Here is a 15,419-nt window from a genome sequence, read left to right as displayed (position 1 = left end):
ATGTTTTACTACAATGGTGTTTTTTTATGCAATTACTTCTAGTATGGCAGATCTTGTGAAGGAATCATGGTTCAGTTAATTTTGAATAAATAAAATAAATAAATTCTACTACTGGTATGCATAAAGTATTTTAACAAGACCACTTATTAGTTCATTATATTTCCTAATATTGTTCTTAATATCTTTTAGCACATTTTTCAGACAATAGAATGTAGGTTCTACGATCCACTTGTTTGTATGAAAACTATTGGTCTATTGCCTTATTAATGGTTAGTTTCGCAATTGCGTACTTTTGTTGCATTGTTAGAAGCCTTTAAACTGAATCATTTAACAAATTAAGATACTTTCAAAACATCATGTATCTTTCTGATGCAGTACTATGGGTTTCCCCAATAGCAAATAATGAAAACAACCCAGCTGGATTTACCCGCCTCCTTTGGCAATATGTTAATAGCAGTGTGATCCAAACAATATCTTATGTTAACACCAAGTGTGTGATCTAGTGTTATAAGTGGTGTCCCATTAGGAATTTTCCAACAAATGCTGTAGTTTACTTAAGCAAAGTTGCGGATCAAATCCTTACAGCAACGCTGCACTTGCACTTTGATGACGATAGCTGCTTTCAAGATGATAATGCACTCACCCACCGTGCCATCGTGAATGGTTTGAGGAGCATGATATACACTTCAGGCTTCCCACAATCCCATCTATCAAAGTGAGCATGTTTAAGATTCATTTCAAATTTGTCATCACAGTCCTCTGTCTACATCTCTACGCCAGTAATATTCAAGGATTGACATCCTTTTAGACATCTTCCAGCACCTTGCAGAGTCGATGCCAACAAGTGTCAAGGCTGTGATCAGGTCAAACAATATTAGGTACAGGTTCTAATAAAGTGGCCAGCTATTGTATTTTTACCATAATATATGATTGCACATTGTTAAGGAAAACATTTTTTTTGTGCTCTCAGTCATCTAGTTATTGCTTTTTGATCTGTAATCCATCGGTACTGTGCAGCCCCACTGCTCTGTGTCATAATGATTTCCTAAGACAGTTCAAAACCTCCACACAGTATCTTCTGAGGCGGGCCTTCTATTTACACTGTAGAGAGTGCCAGGTTGGTTTAATTATTAAAGTCCTGTAACATAGGAATAAAGACTACACAGAAAAGATGAAAGGTGACAAATTTAGCCACTCATATTTCCTCTTAAAGTTTTGTGGTGCCTTCTAAATCCAAACACTCTTTAGACATTTATTATTGAAGAAAAAAAAAACATAGAGTTATATAAAACAAAAGCCCCAATTAGTGCTGTTGTTTGCTGACATGTCCCTCTAGAGTAGAGATGTTTGCTGATCTGTGTTGCCTGAACTTGGCAAACTGATGTTGTAGATACAGGAGAAATTAATTAGCAGCCTAGGAGAGTCCTACTGGGGAGTTCATGTTAATCCCAATAGCCGCAGCCTCTGTGCACATCCTCACAGCAGAGATGCAAATGAATAAAACCTCAGCATGTGACAGCTCTGCATTCACAAAAGAGTGATGGTACTGAATAATACTTAACCCTTTATAGTACTGCCAGAGATGCAGAGACTGAAACAGCCTCCAATGACAGTCAACATACATACATTTGTGGTTTGCGACAATGCTTTTGGGGTGAAAAACATTGAAAAAAGCAGTCAATAGCTTTCATCTGCACCTAGTTGTGTAAAAATAACAGGATATAGCTCAGCTACTCCACGTCAAATTGCTTTGCATGTCTGATCTGCAAAACCCAGAACAAATCACAATTAAATGTAATACAGAGCAGTGTGGAGTAGTGGTTAGGGCTCTGGACTCTTGACTGGAGGGTTGTGGGTTCAATCCCAGGTGGGCGACACTGCTGCTGTACCCTTGAACAAAGTACTTTACCTAGATTGCTCTAGTAAAAACCCAACTGTATAAATGGGTAAGTGTATGTAAAAAATAATGTGATATCTGTACAATATGACATCTTGTAACAATTGTAAGTTGCCCTGGATAAGGGTGTCTGCTAAGAAATAAATAATAATAAAAAGTGGAAATCCATTAGGAATTAAAATACAGAACTGCTAACAGATTTTATGTTTTAACCTTATAGATAAAATGCCATGAACATTGCACCACCCAGTGCAAAGATTAAATATTGTCAGTAAATTACCCTGATACAATATTATATTAACTGCCTTTGTCATAGTACAGTTAAAACTAACGATAAACACAACTCACACAAACAAATGATGGGATATTATTATTATACGTTTTTGATTGTTTGTGTACAATAAAGTTAGCCTGCATAAGACATAAAAGGTTCATATTTTATTAATATGTCCTGTCAGGATTGCTTTCAGATCCTGCTTTTTAACAAGATTCTCTACTAATCTTTGTGATCTTTACAGTACTGTTAACAAAATAAACATATATATTCTTTAGCATGCTTTTTTACGTACATATATTCTTTTTGAATTTAGTTTTTACTTCAATGTATAGGTTTTGTACAAAAAAAGAATCCAAATAAGAATTTAAATTTGATCACTAAAGTTTGTACGAATATGATTCTGTTTTCCTAGCCTTTCACTGTGGTGTTCTTGCTATTTTTTTGGGTGGTCCAAGGCTATTATATGTTCTGCTGTGAGTCAGTTTCCTGCAGGGGGCCTTACACAGCAACACACACTGGGTTCAGAAGAGGCCACGGTCTTTAAGGTTTTCTATGATAATGATGTCTGTCACAGCGTCAAACACAAACTTGACATTTTGAGTGTCTGTAACACTGTTGATGTGGGAATAAATTTCTTTCACATCTTTCTTCCTGTCGAGTTCTAGATATTGATTCTTGATGTAGTTGGCAGCATGTTGAAATGTGTTTGGGCCTAATAGGAGGGATGAAGATGAAAAGTGTTAAGGACATATACCGTGTCCTGATAATGATTAAAAATAGTGTAAGCCATGAACAGCCCTATAAAACATTTTCCTACAGGTACCTGTTCATGTTTTGTCACAGTGAGTATTAAACCATAAACAAATGCCATTTTAACATTTTAAATACATCAGGAGCTACTTATGTTTTCAAATTGTACTGTATTTAGCAAAATAAAGGGAAAACAATTTCCTATTTCAGAGTAACAATATATAGTAATGTGTATGAGTCACTCCATTTCTGTACAACTCACCTGAAGATATAAGGCAGCATTAACAAATGTTCACTAAAATGTATATTCTTCCATTCCAAAACAAACTCATTTCTTTACCCAGCAAACATCAACAATGAAATTTGTTGCTGACTGTTCCTTCAGCCTTCTAGAAATGGAAGTAGTTGGGTTGTACCTTATGTCCATGTATGTTAAATAGAAAGATAGAGAATGAAATGAGCTTCTGTATATTGGGGATGGAGAGTAACACAACACATTCTGCACCCCTTTTCAAAAAGGAAACACCAACGTGTTTCTTTTTAGTTTTGTATAATATCAAATAAATAAATAAATAAATACAAATGACATGATTTTTAGGTTTTCATTTTGTACAAAAATATTAAAAGAAATAAAAGATGACTGTAAAAAGGCTTGTGGCTATGTGTTCGGCAGCTGGCAAAGACACATAGCCACAAATTGAGATGACTGCCGGATGGAGAGACACTGTTATGAAAACCTCTTTAATTTGCCAAAGCACCTTTATAAGTACTAATGAACAATGTGCGGTGCCCTTTAATGTAGACTATACTAATCATCATATTCTGGAAAGCATATACTCAGATGGTCACTTCTGGCATATGGTCACTTTATCCTCAAAGAGATCTTGCTTATTAAGGAAGAGAACAATTGAGGTGGTAGCAAAGCAAATACTCTTAAACAGGTGAAGACTCTCATGCATTCTGTTCTGTAAAAAAACACAAACATAATACAGGTACTTCAGTTCAAACAAGCAGACGTGATTAATACATTTTTTCTGTATATGCCAGTATAGAGCCCTCTTTTAGATCGGCTGGTAGTTAAGGTGCCATGCTTGTCTCAAGTGTGCTTTCCATGAGCACTAGGTGGCACTGTTGGGCTTGCAAACAACATGCTTCAAAGCCAGTTAGGAAGTACAGTACTCTGTACTCTAATATATGACACCTGAAAGGTCAGCTTTCAGTACAAAATGTGATATGTACTTTATTCATTAATGAGTGTTTAATGTGAGGAGGACAAAGAAAAGCAGAAGTTACTGCATAACCATGCATGGCCAAAAGCCATGACAAAAAGCGTTTACTTTTTTACCCACCACTTCTTCATCTTCGACTAGGACCATGTCAGGCACTCATGGCTGCACAGAAGACAATACAGGTCACTCCTTCAAAACAATGGAGCCACTTCTTCCGCCCTGTCCTCCTACATCAGAGGAACATGCAGTAATAGCTGGTTATGGAGTACCACAATGATTTTCTGCATCACAACCCCAAACACACACTCAGACAGCCATTGCAAAGCCCTGTTGCTAAGGGGTCATCCAAAATGATCATCTAATACAGCAAGAATACACAGTGTGCTCCTTTTATTTTCTTCTCCCATTTGTTTTTGGATGTTTTTTGATATTATATTATATTATATTATATTATATTATATTATATTATATTATTGTATAGTATATTTATTTGTAATGTGAAGCGCTTTGGGATGCCTTGGCATGAAAGGTGGTATACAAAATAAAGTGATTGATTGAGTGGTAATTTTGTATTAGCCACGTTATCAAATCTTGGTCAGGCTTACTCAGAGACTGTTCCACTATTATGGTGATTTTATTGAACATGCCAAATATCCATGATGAGTGCTGCAACATTAATACACGATAATTAAGAACACATGTCACGGGATCATAAACAGATACAAATACAAATCCCTTTTAATCAGGAGGCAAAGTACAGATAAATGAGAATCCTAGCCAGGTAATAATGACCACAAATATTTACAAGCAGTGATAAAGACAGACTGTCATTTAAATCTGCTATTTATAAAGCTCAGTGTCTTCAATGTAAGGCTACAGTTACTGTTTATAAAGAAAAGCACTACAGGAAATGCATGTGGACATGGCAGAGTATCTCACATGTTTGAGACAAAAAGGTTTTGTACTACAGAAAAAGGCTGCAGCTAATGCAATTTTTGTATTGGCTTAAGAACATGCTTTTCAGATGGCCAGGAAAGATAATAAACAGTGGAACTGCCCAACCAGTAAAATATAGATTTAAAGGGTCTCACAACCTCTGGTGCAAAAATACCTGAAGCTCAAGTCCTTGAAAGAAAATTGAGTTTCTATGATTCCTGTTGTTTTCACTCTCGACTGAAGGATATCTTGTTCATTGGGAAGATACCCAGGGGCAGCGACTCTCTCAAAATCATTGAAGTAACTGAAGAAGTTCACAACAATAATATTATCTATAACGTTATATTACATGTTTACAGTTGTATCCATTATAAAACAGAAATTAAAAAGCCCAATAAAAATGTGGCATAGTCCAACATAAAACCTGTATTTTTTAAATTTGGTTTAGCTCATTGTTGCAGGGTGAGGTTCCATTGTCACATTATTAGTTCATATTTTGTGTAATTCGGCAGGGATACACCAAGGTTAAAATTCCCTATCTGTGCAGGGAAAATGGTCTCTGGCTCCCTCTATTCCAGCCATGTGGGAATATGGCTGGAATGGAGGCACAGTTACTAATCAATTGAGGATGAATCAATCCCCCAGGTGGATATAAGGTTAGGCTGCAGAAGGTCAGTAGGAGAGAGAGGACTAGCAGCGTTGTGCCGATAGGTGACGCTGTGTAAAGTACCACAAACAGAGGCAATGTGCTTATTTGTCTTTGCTTTAGTGTTTATTTTAGTTATATTTGTCAAAAACAATAAAATGCTTAAAAAGTGCTTAAAAGTACGATTTTCACCTGCCTGTCCATCGGCTGATCTGTCACACTCATACTGTAGGTTGGTCAGTTATATTTAAATGCATGTGGTTTTTTAAATGCTTTAAGTTGATCCCAATCAATACCTATACATTTTTTCCATATTGAATTGAGGAAAATAAGGATAATACATTCCAGCCAACACTCACTTACTATGAAACAGAGTCACATAGTTGATATTCAGAGGCCCTTTCAAAGCAAGTCTGAATGCTTTATTACCTCTGCTAGCCCTTGGCTCATAGCACCCTCTTCCAAAGAATCAACCATTATGAAAAGAAGTCTTTCTATATATAAAACAATCATTTGTTTCTACAGAGTATGTAGTCTTGAACAAAAATGGATGGCATTGTAATGGGTCAGTTTTATTTATCAATAAAAAAAAGCTTGTAAGATACACTAGTTATAACATGTCATATTTAACATGTCACATCTTATTTATTTGCATATAAAAAATGAAATCTTGGAAGTTGTATATAACAGACTAAACATTGCAATAAATTCAAAACATTGTCCACTGCTTAGGCTCTCTGCAAATGTTTATTTGCTATTGAATAAACAAATATTCTGTGGCGAAATTTAAGACCTATAAAATAATAAAACATACATCTTTGGTGGCATAACAATCACAACTTCCATTGTGGTCAAAAGGAATAATATAACGTTCAGTACGGAGAATCCGCAATGTGGATGATTTAAATTTCATGACTGAATACATGAAATTCTGGTGATTTTTTTTTTTTTTTCAACCTCCAAAGCAAATAGAGTAGGTTTCTGTATAATTCTATTTCATCTGATACATTTTGGCAAATTTACACAAACGTAACTGAGCAAAACAGCATTAAATTTAAGTTTAAAGAGAAAAACCATTGTTAAAAGTGAGTAAAAATTCACAGTCTGAGTTTTCTGATTCTAGTCCTCTTTTTTTTCTGATAAATTGGTCCACCCTCTGTAAAGTCCTGCACCCTTCAGAAAACTGATTTTAATAATTCCTGTTTTCATAACAATTAAAATTGTATTTATAAAGTATCAATTAAGAAAAAAACAATCAATATCAGGAAAAACTTTATTAAAATGGTAAGAGCTAAAAAAATATGTTGCTCAATGAATATTCCTGTATTGCTTTTCAGAGTGTTGTCAAACATTAAGGAACATATTCTTTTTCCACTCGTTTGGCTTAATGATAAGCAGACTCCATATGTTCACATAAAAAAAACAAAAAAAAGAGAACACAATAACATGTTTTTTTTTTGTCCACAGATCTAATGAGTCACACAAGTTACAAGCATTCAACAATAATGTTGAATGCTGGCGTTCAGAATATTTTCCACATTTAAGGAGCTAAATTGAATCTCATGATAAGATAACTCAACTTGTACTCTTATCTTTTTGAACTACGTTTTCTGTTTAATCAACAGACAGCCAATGCTGATGATGTTACTGCAGAGGAACACAAAGGGGCCTTGATTTCTAGTATGGAGCTTCTAGAAACAATAAAGCTGACCTTGATCAAAATCCTAAACGAATCCTAGCTCCTTAAACTCACAGGTCCTCAATCCAAAAAGCAAGAACTCTCTTTAAGGCACATTAGAGTGAGTGCTCCATTAGGACTTTGTATCCGTAGCAACACGTTAAATCTAATATAACACACAGTTACTTCATTTCTATTGATATAGCATTGTGCACAATAAAGAACAGTTCACCATAATGTAACATCCCTGGCATTACAGTTGATTTCTTGGCTCAATGATTAGTATTTAAGATTTATTTTGCAGAAAAATATGACCAATCTAAGGAGATGACCGATAACTGAGTTTCTTGATAGAACAAATTAAGGATTTTCCATCTGCAGTTCCTCTCACTCATTATGTTTTCTTCATTCATTTCTTCATGTCAGTATGTCCCCACTATTTGTACTGGGGAGGTCCTAGAATGTGTTGAAATAAAATTCAATTTACCTATTGAAATGTTGCAATAAAACAAGTATAAATCTGAAATGTAACCAATACTGACAAGTCTGACTAAAGTCAGATACTTAAAACAAGATTTTCTAAAAATTAACATCAGTTCATTGCAGATTCTATTTTCAGATTTGAGTGCTGAAAAGGTCAAATAGTGTTCTGTCACTTTCAACAACTGTATTGTGAGAATAATCCACTCCAAAAACAATCTTCTGTTACCCATCTATATTTTTACTAATGGGTATTTTGCAAAATTAAGTACAGTACCAATCAAGGGTTAAATATGTCTACACATGTCTGCAATTGATTACAATTGCTGTTAATGTGAAGGAAGTCAATTTTACACTGCACAGTTTTCATCTAACTCAGCCTTGTAGGTCATCAAACATTCAGGGTACATTGGTGGAATAGCATTCTGCTCCGTATACCAGAAAGTCCTATATACCCTTTTAAATGTCATTCAAATTCCCAGTCATGCGTTACAGTCAAAGGAAACCCAAAATGCAAGTATTACCTTGAAACAAATGTTATATTTTACAATCTTTTTGGTATTTATTTTGTAAAATGAGTGTGAATGCTGCCCCTGACCAATATAATATTAAGAGTAAGCATGTTTTTCATTTTCAGGTAGGTAATAATAATATTTTATTAATAATCGGTGTGAATTCTGTTTTTAATGAGAAAAACATGAATACAAATATAATATAAACGTAATCATAAAGCTGCAACTATGTCACAGAATACCATGTGACGGGAAAAAAATGGCATTTCCCAAAAGGCTGAGAAAGTTACATTGCTGATTTTTTACACAGCAGAATCTCCTATCTTTTTCAACTATAGCTTTCTATGGCGTGGTGGAGTTGTCCATCTAGGCTCTTATATAGTATCTAGTATTTATACAAAGCCTGACCTACCCCTAATGTCAGTGACGGACACGACTCCTACCCAATCCTATCCGTCATTTCACTAAACAACCCAAACGCTCAGCCTAAGTGAAAGCACAACAACCCATTAAAAGAAATTCCGACACCAACAAAGCCTTAAAAAAAAAACAGTCCCCAGTTGAGAACTAGCTACAGCCGCACTTTCCATGTGCCTAACTATAAACACCAAACCCCTAACACACTACAGTATTGAGGATTTTATTTTGTTTCTTTATATATATATATATATATATATATATATATATATATATATATATATATATATATATATATACACATTTTTATTTTTTTGTGTAACTTTTTCCTTTCTCACCAAAAAAAAAAAAAAAATTAAAACTGTAATGACTATGTGTGGCAATGAGAAAACATTGAAAAAATGTTTCCTAGTGACTAAAGAAAATAGAACTCTAGTCTCAGGTAATCAGAATCTACTTTCCAAAATACATATTTTTGAGGATATAGAGCAGGATCTTACAGTTTGTGGTATTTTGGTCAACATTTTTGGAGACATGATTCCACCTCATAACAAGGATACTATTTCACTGAGAGACACATATTTCTGCTGAAACCCACATCTACTATACTATATATGTTCAGTTTCTCTATGATATACACTATATTATGAACTGCATTAACCACAAGGTAGAGGTACTTAGAACAGGTACTTTTAATGCCAACTAGATGGTAAAGTGTACAAGGAGAAAACTTGTACACTTACAGAGTGGATGAAGTACATGACAGCAGGAGGCGACATACTCCATACAGTATATCTACAAATGTCATTTTCATAGTATTCTTAACCCATCTCTTCATTTTATGATGTTTCTGTTTCTCCATGGCAATCTAGCTTGCTGTCTTGTCCCTTAAGTTCCTGGTGTTTGAGAAATCATGTGATATTTCTCTTTTTACTGGGAAACCAACCATATTTCAGTTTTTTTCTTGATTTATTCAAATGTATTGCGTCTCAACTTCAACCTCAGTACTGCTTGTCTGTGTTGCTTCCTGAACCTGACGTCACCATCCACACACACCACTCAAGCCATCTGTGACACTGTATTATATATATGTATATATTTACTAAACAACAAGTGTAACAACAATAATAATTAACATTTCATATATATATATATATATATATATATATATATATATATATATATATATATATATATATAACACCGATACTTTTTAAAACAATTGTATTCCTTATGGCAATGATATTTAACATTTAAATAAAAATACTAGGATGCAAAATAATTGCAAAAGACAACACTGACTATGAAGATTCACTGTGAAGGCAGTTTCATCATGATAAACACAATCCAAACATAAATACATTTTAACAAGTCTTCAGTTGCAAGCACATGTATCTGATAAACTATTAAGCACTGGATGCAAACCATATAACCTACAAAATAATGAAAAATAAAACAGGCACTTTCTTGACAAATTTCAAAATGGTATTTCACTGCCTTTTGGCAGTTAAGTCTAGCAACGTATAATAACATGTACTGAAATTATATACAGTATAGTCATTACCTTTAAAACAGGAATACTTTAAATAATCTACAAACAACATGTACAGTACACTAATACAACTGTTTGTACTAAAACACAATTTTTAAAAAGTAGCCACTGGAGCAAATTAAATCAATACACTTATTTTGTGCAGGTTTCTCAATACATTGACATGATCAGGTACATCATAGAGCCAAAATGAAGTTACATGCATTTACAACAAAGTGATATCTTGGTATTTACACCTGTATAAATTACTGTATATCTGTCAGTACAATCATTTCTGTGTGTATACCAGACCAAAAGTGACATCTATTTTAATGATCTAAACTGCAGTAGACCAATCATCTTTAACTCTGTATTAATCCTGCTGGGGTATTAACATCACTGAATACAATAAAATACTGATACAGAGGAAAGCGACAGCTTTGTTTAGATCATTAAAGTTGAGGTGTCACCTCAAACAAATGCTTGTCATTGTGTATCTTATAAGTAGAATGGATTTTCAGGTTATCATGCTGAGTATTTATTAATAAAATTGATAAAACAAACACATTCTCAAATGCCACTATGTTTAAACAGGACAGCATAATGCCTACTTAAAATGCTGTAAAAAAATATATTACAGCACATATGTAAACAATTAAAATGCAGCACTGAAAATGTTGTTCATTTGCTGCTGAAAGTTTGTTGTTTATTTTATTTTACAAGACATACATACATACTGTAATGTAACTAAAATACAACCACCACTTCTGACACACAAAGAGGAATCACTCTAGCTACCTCTTATTTCACTAACAGTTTTTTAAATTTGAAATCTATGTGCTGCAGCCTCACTTTTGGCTAAATAAACCTGTCTGTTTCTTTTACATAATCTGCCCCCCATGTACATGTATTTTTAAAACTAGATTTTGTTGGGGCAGGTAAGGGCCCTGTTAAAAGAAACCCATTCCCTGCCATCCACCAGATGCACTGGACAGATTTCTGTGGTAAACATATTGGATGCAGTAATGGAAAAAAAAAAAAAAAAAAAAACACTGCCTCTTTCAATTGCCAAACAAACTGTCTACGTGTACATTTTTGGATCTTAATTTACAGTAATCTGGACAATGTATGACACATAAGACTACTTGAGTTTTAATGCTTATTTCTAGATTTTTCTTTCAAAATTGGTCTCCTTATGCCCAGACTCACAACTATGACACCCAAATTTCCCAATGAAAGACCCAGGCTACTTGTTCCTCCTGTTTCTACTTTTCCTGCCATCAATGAGAGGCTTGAGTTTTGTGAGGTCCTCCCCCAGCTTCTGGTTGCTAGGCTGCCCCCGTTGACTGTTCTCCTTGCAGTAGTGGTTGATTGCCTGCATCTCGGTATGGCTGAACATTCCCATAAAGTCCTTGGGGTTGAGCTGCATGCCACTCACAGAACTGGCCCAGGACCACGGAGACCTTTTGTCAGTCAGGGAGGACACCAGCTCACTGCTTAATACCTTGAGGTTTATTTTGGCAACAGTTTGTTTGAAACTATTCTCAGTAGCCAGGCAATAGTAAAGGCCTTGGTCTGTATCCTGGACTGATCTAAAAAGGAGCCCATGTTCTGTTGATATGATTCTCTCATTTAACTTCACCTTGGGAGAGAGAAGATATACATAATTTAAAACATGGAAACCACTGTGAAAGCTGATGAAAAAAAAAATGTTATGTGCAAAAACTGGACAGAAAAATACCAAATGTAATTTGCTCCATGTGTTTTATCAGCTATAATAGGGGCATGATGCTATTCTCATTACTCAAATGAAACTTAAACTAGGATTACATTTTAATAAGGGCATGCCTACCCTTCTTTCCGTTTTTAAAAAGTACCAACAATTCACCTCTTTTCTCCTGTCATTTTGCCTCTGTATCAGCCACTTAACCGTTGCTTGTGGAGACTTTGGTGAGCACTCCAGAAAAGCAGTATTGTTCCTCACTCCATACTGATCCATCTCTGCTGCATTTCTGTATGCTAAAACACATATGTTAAGGAACTAATCACCCATTACAGCAATGGTCAATTTATACAGATTGGTAGTAGACACATACTATTATCCAATTTTTAGTTCATGTTCCCTCACATGTCTGAATCACAATCCTAACAGAGACTTTTCTTTACTTGTCACTCACAGGCAGTCCCATTGGACATTAAAGCAGTGACCTCATGACAGGACTCCATATAGCATTATATTACAGATAGGAACAAGCTCACTATGTAGCTAGAACTTTGTGTGGATCATCAACAATAACACTTATAAAAAATGTTTCAAAATAGCTGTTGTAAACTGCAACCATTAAACTTATAAAGAACACACAAAGGACCCAATCAAGTGCAAACAAAAACAGAAAAACTACATCCAATCTGGGAATTTCAGATATAAAGTTTCCAAGAACTATTGTATTCAATAGGGTATTGCTTGCAGTTTATTTTATCACATAGAAATAGCCATTGAACAGTTGTATAGACAATACAACAACTTATGATCATAAGCACTATCATAGCCATAACACATTCAGGTGATAAAGGAGAGTGATTTAATTATCAATGACATATACTGGTCTTCAAAAGTAGGTTATGTGTCAATGAATATTAGTGAAACTAAACTTTTTAAAAAATATGTTTCAATGATAAAATAAACATAGAACCAAGATATAAATGGAAGCCGAATGACATGTGTAAGAGAATTTTAATATAACAAAACCCTAACAATTCTACCTATAAAATCTGTACATCTTCCAACCAGTGCCAATGTAGCACGGATAAAACCATTACATTATTTCATACTGTTACATACAGTAGTAGTGGAGAAGACAACCATAATGTCTGTCCATATTGTGTGTAATACACTTGTAGGTTTAACTGAAAGCCAGTGACAGTGAATTACTTATTAGTATTCCTCAAAGAAAAAAGTATTTATTTTGAATAAATTCTGTATTGATTATTTTTTTAAAAAAAGTCTTAAATAACATTACAGAATATTTGGAAGTTTCCTGCAACACACATACACAATATTCTTACCTTTGAGATTAAATCCCCTACATTGATTCAAGGGGTTGCCATGTCTTATATCCTGTCTTCGGCTTCTCCTAAATCAAAAAATATTTGAATTCTTGAACCAACTCTTAGCTTTCCTTTCACTGGGTAATGGTAGCAGAAATATAACACAGTAAGAAACCTTAATTCATTTTTTAAATGTATATAATTACCATATAATGTGTATGTCAGAAAATTAGTAAATATTTAATTACTTACAGTAGTTTAACTTTGTTGTATTTTTTCAGAAATGAAAACCAAAATAAACTGAAAGAGCACTTTATCTGTGACAACATGCACTACATTTAGAAACAATAATGTTCATAAGCCAAAAAGTACAAAAACTACTAAACATTGAAAAAAGAAATATCAAGAAAGCAACATGTGGCACCCCCACATTTTGGTTCAACTCAGAACCAAAGTCCAAAGAAAAACAAAATACATTCCTGTAAATGTGTGCATTTGACACACTTCATCGGAAGAACAAGAAATAGGAAAATGAGCGTACCGTAATTATAAGAATATTACGTGCAAACTTTTACAAAGTTTAGAAGCATTGCGGCATCCTATACACAGGATGCATGTTATATACGAGTGCAGCTCACATGTGTATGGTAAGTCACAGCCTACATAAATACTCACCTGTTTTTGTTGAAGCTGTCAGCAAAAGCTGATGTTACTATCAAACTATTATTGTATTATGTGTGGTTCAGCAGGCAGGAACTAGGGCTCCTGCCCTGTTCTGTCCTGCCAAAATATCTGTTAATCTCCCTATTTAAACTCCTTTTTCGTTTGGTTTTGGCTTTTCATTTGGCTTTGTGTATAGACCAACACTTTAAACTTTAATACAACTTCGACAATAAATCAAACAAAACCACTGGGCTGTAAGTATTTGCTACTTTCGGTTACCGACCAAAACATCTCACTATCTAAAACCAAAATATTTAACTTACCAAACTAAACTGTATGAAAAATGTATGGATACCAGCGTCCCCATCTCGCATGGATCTGAACTCTGACGCTGATATCATCTCTCTAGCTAAGCAGCCCAGCAAAAGCTTCAGTATAATAATCTACTCAAAACCAACCTTCTCTCTCTTACATCTGATGCTGCAGCTGTACCTGCCGCTGCTGAACTGCTGTTGCAGCCCTTATGTCTCAGTCTCTCCGGCTTTTATCCTCTATAATACTGACCAACTCTCAAAGACCAACAATCTCGAGAAAGCTTTTCAAATCAGGGATTCAAATCATTCCCCTCCCCTTCCAGCACAACGCAGAAACCAACCACCAGGGGTCCCGTCCTCACAGTATACACGCGCTCCATCCGACATTCCTCCGCACAAGCTGTCTATCGTATGATTCTGCTCCAATGGAATGGTCTATCCGAAAATATCCGTGTTCTGTGATGTCTTCTTTTCCGTCCCTCATGACCTCTCCCTTCATACTGATGCCTCCTCCATCGACTTCGGGAGACTCATACATCTAATTGTTCTCCTTTATCTCTTTGCATGTTTATTTCTTTTTCTCTTTTCCAGTGTTACAGTCTCCCCTGCGAGGGAACTGAAGCTCACTTCTCGCTTTGGAATCACTACTCAGCCTTGGAAGTCCGGCCGTGGCAACCTCCCTCAGCATAAGGGACCCTTGCAAGCCGGGGAGATCTCTGGGATTCTCAATCCTATTTTCGTGTCTCCTTGAGGAATATATTGGTTGCTTCCCACGAGGGTGGCTCTCCACGAGCCAAGGGGAAACCCTGTCCCCTTTCTATAGCCACAAGCCTTTATCTACTGTTTCAATTCCCAAGGTTCTTTCTCCACACAGCTCTTCCTCCTGTCCCGTGAATTTACGTTTAGAACAAGTATGTAGTTTATGCTTAATGAATACATTGATAGTATAGAATCATTATAATAATATTAGGAGTACGATCGATTCAACTAGTTATTATTCTTTGCTTTACCCCACTGCACGTTCTACAAGGGGTGAGAGAT

General features: G+C 35.1%; 2 protein-coding genes across 4 annotated transcripts in view; both read right to left on the bottom strand.

Annotated features, from left to right (window-relative positions):
• Positions 1-2,695: 2,695 nt before the first annotated feature.
• On the bottom strand, positions 2,696-9,601 carry LOC117420074 (guanine nucleotide-binding protein G(t) subunit alpha-3-like). Its single transcript, XM_058986505.1, is given in 8 exon segments — positions 2,696-2,888; positions 3,740-3,783; positions 3,785-3,889; positions 4,274-4,304; positions 4,306-4,380; positions 5,208-5,393; positions 6,099-6,148; positions 9,566-9,601. Coding segments are annotated over 8 exon segments (720 nt in total).
• Positions 9,602-9,997: 396 nt separating this feature from the next.
• Positions 9,998-15,419, bottom strand: part of LOC117419651 (semaphorin-3C-like) — a 46,011-nt gene continuing 40,589 nt past the window's right edge. The window contains exons 16-18 of one of the 3 annotated variants that reach the window (XM_034032630.3): positions 13,420-13,487; positions 12,242-12,372; positions 9,998-11,995 (exon numbers count right to left, since the gene is read on the bottom strand). In XM_034032630.3, coding sequence (XP_033888521.2) covers positions 11,600-11,995; positions 12,242-12,372; positions 13,420-13,487 — 595 coding nt within the window. In that variant the 3' untranslated portion in view covers positions 9,998-11,599. Of the gene's footprint in view, positions 11,996-12,241; positions 12,373-13,419; positions 15,262-15,419 lie in introns of those variants that run through there. The other 2 variants (XR_004547288.3, XM_034926214.2) reach the window with 2 other exon arrangements.

Source organism: Acipenser ruthenus, chromosome 14 (genome assembly GCF_902713425.1).
Source record: "Acipenser ruthenus chromosome 14, fAciRut3.2 maternal haplotype, whole genome shotgun sequence".
In the NCBI taxonomy this organism is placed as follows: domain Eukaryota; kingdom Metazoa; phylum Chordata; class Actinopteri; order Acipenseriformes; family Acipenseridae; genus Acipenser; species Acipenser ruthenus.
This window is presented reverse-complemented; position numbering and strand designations above follow the sequence as displayed.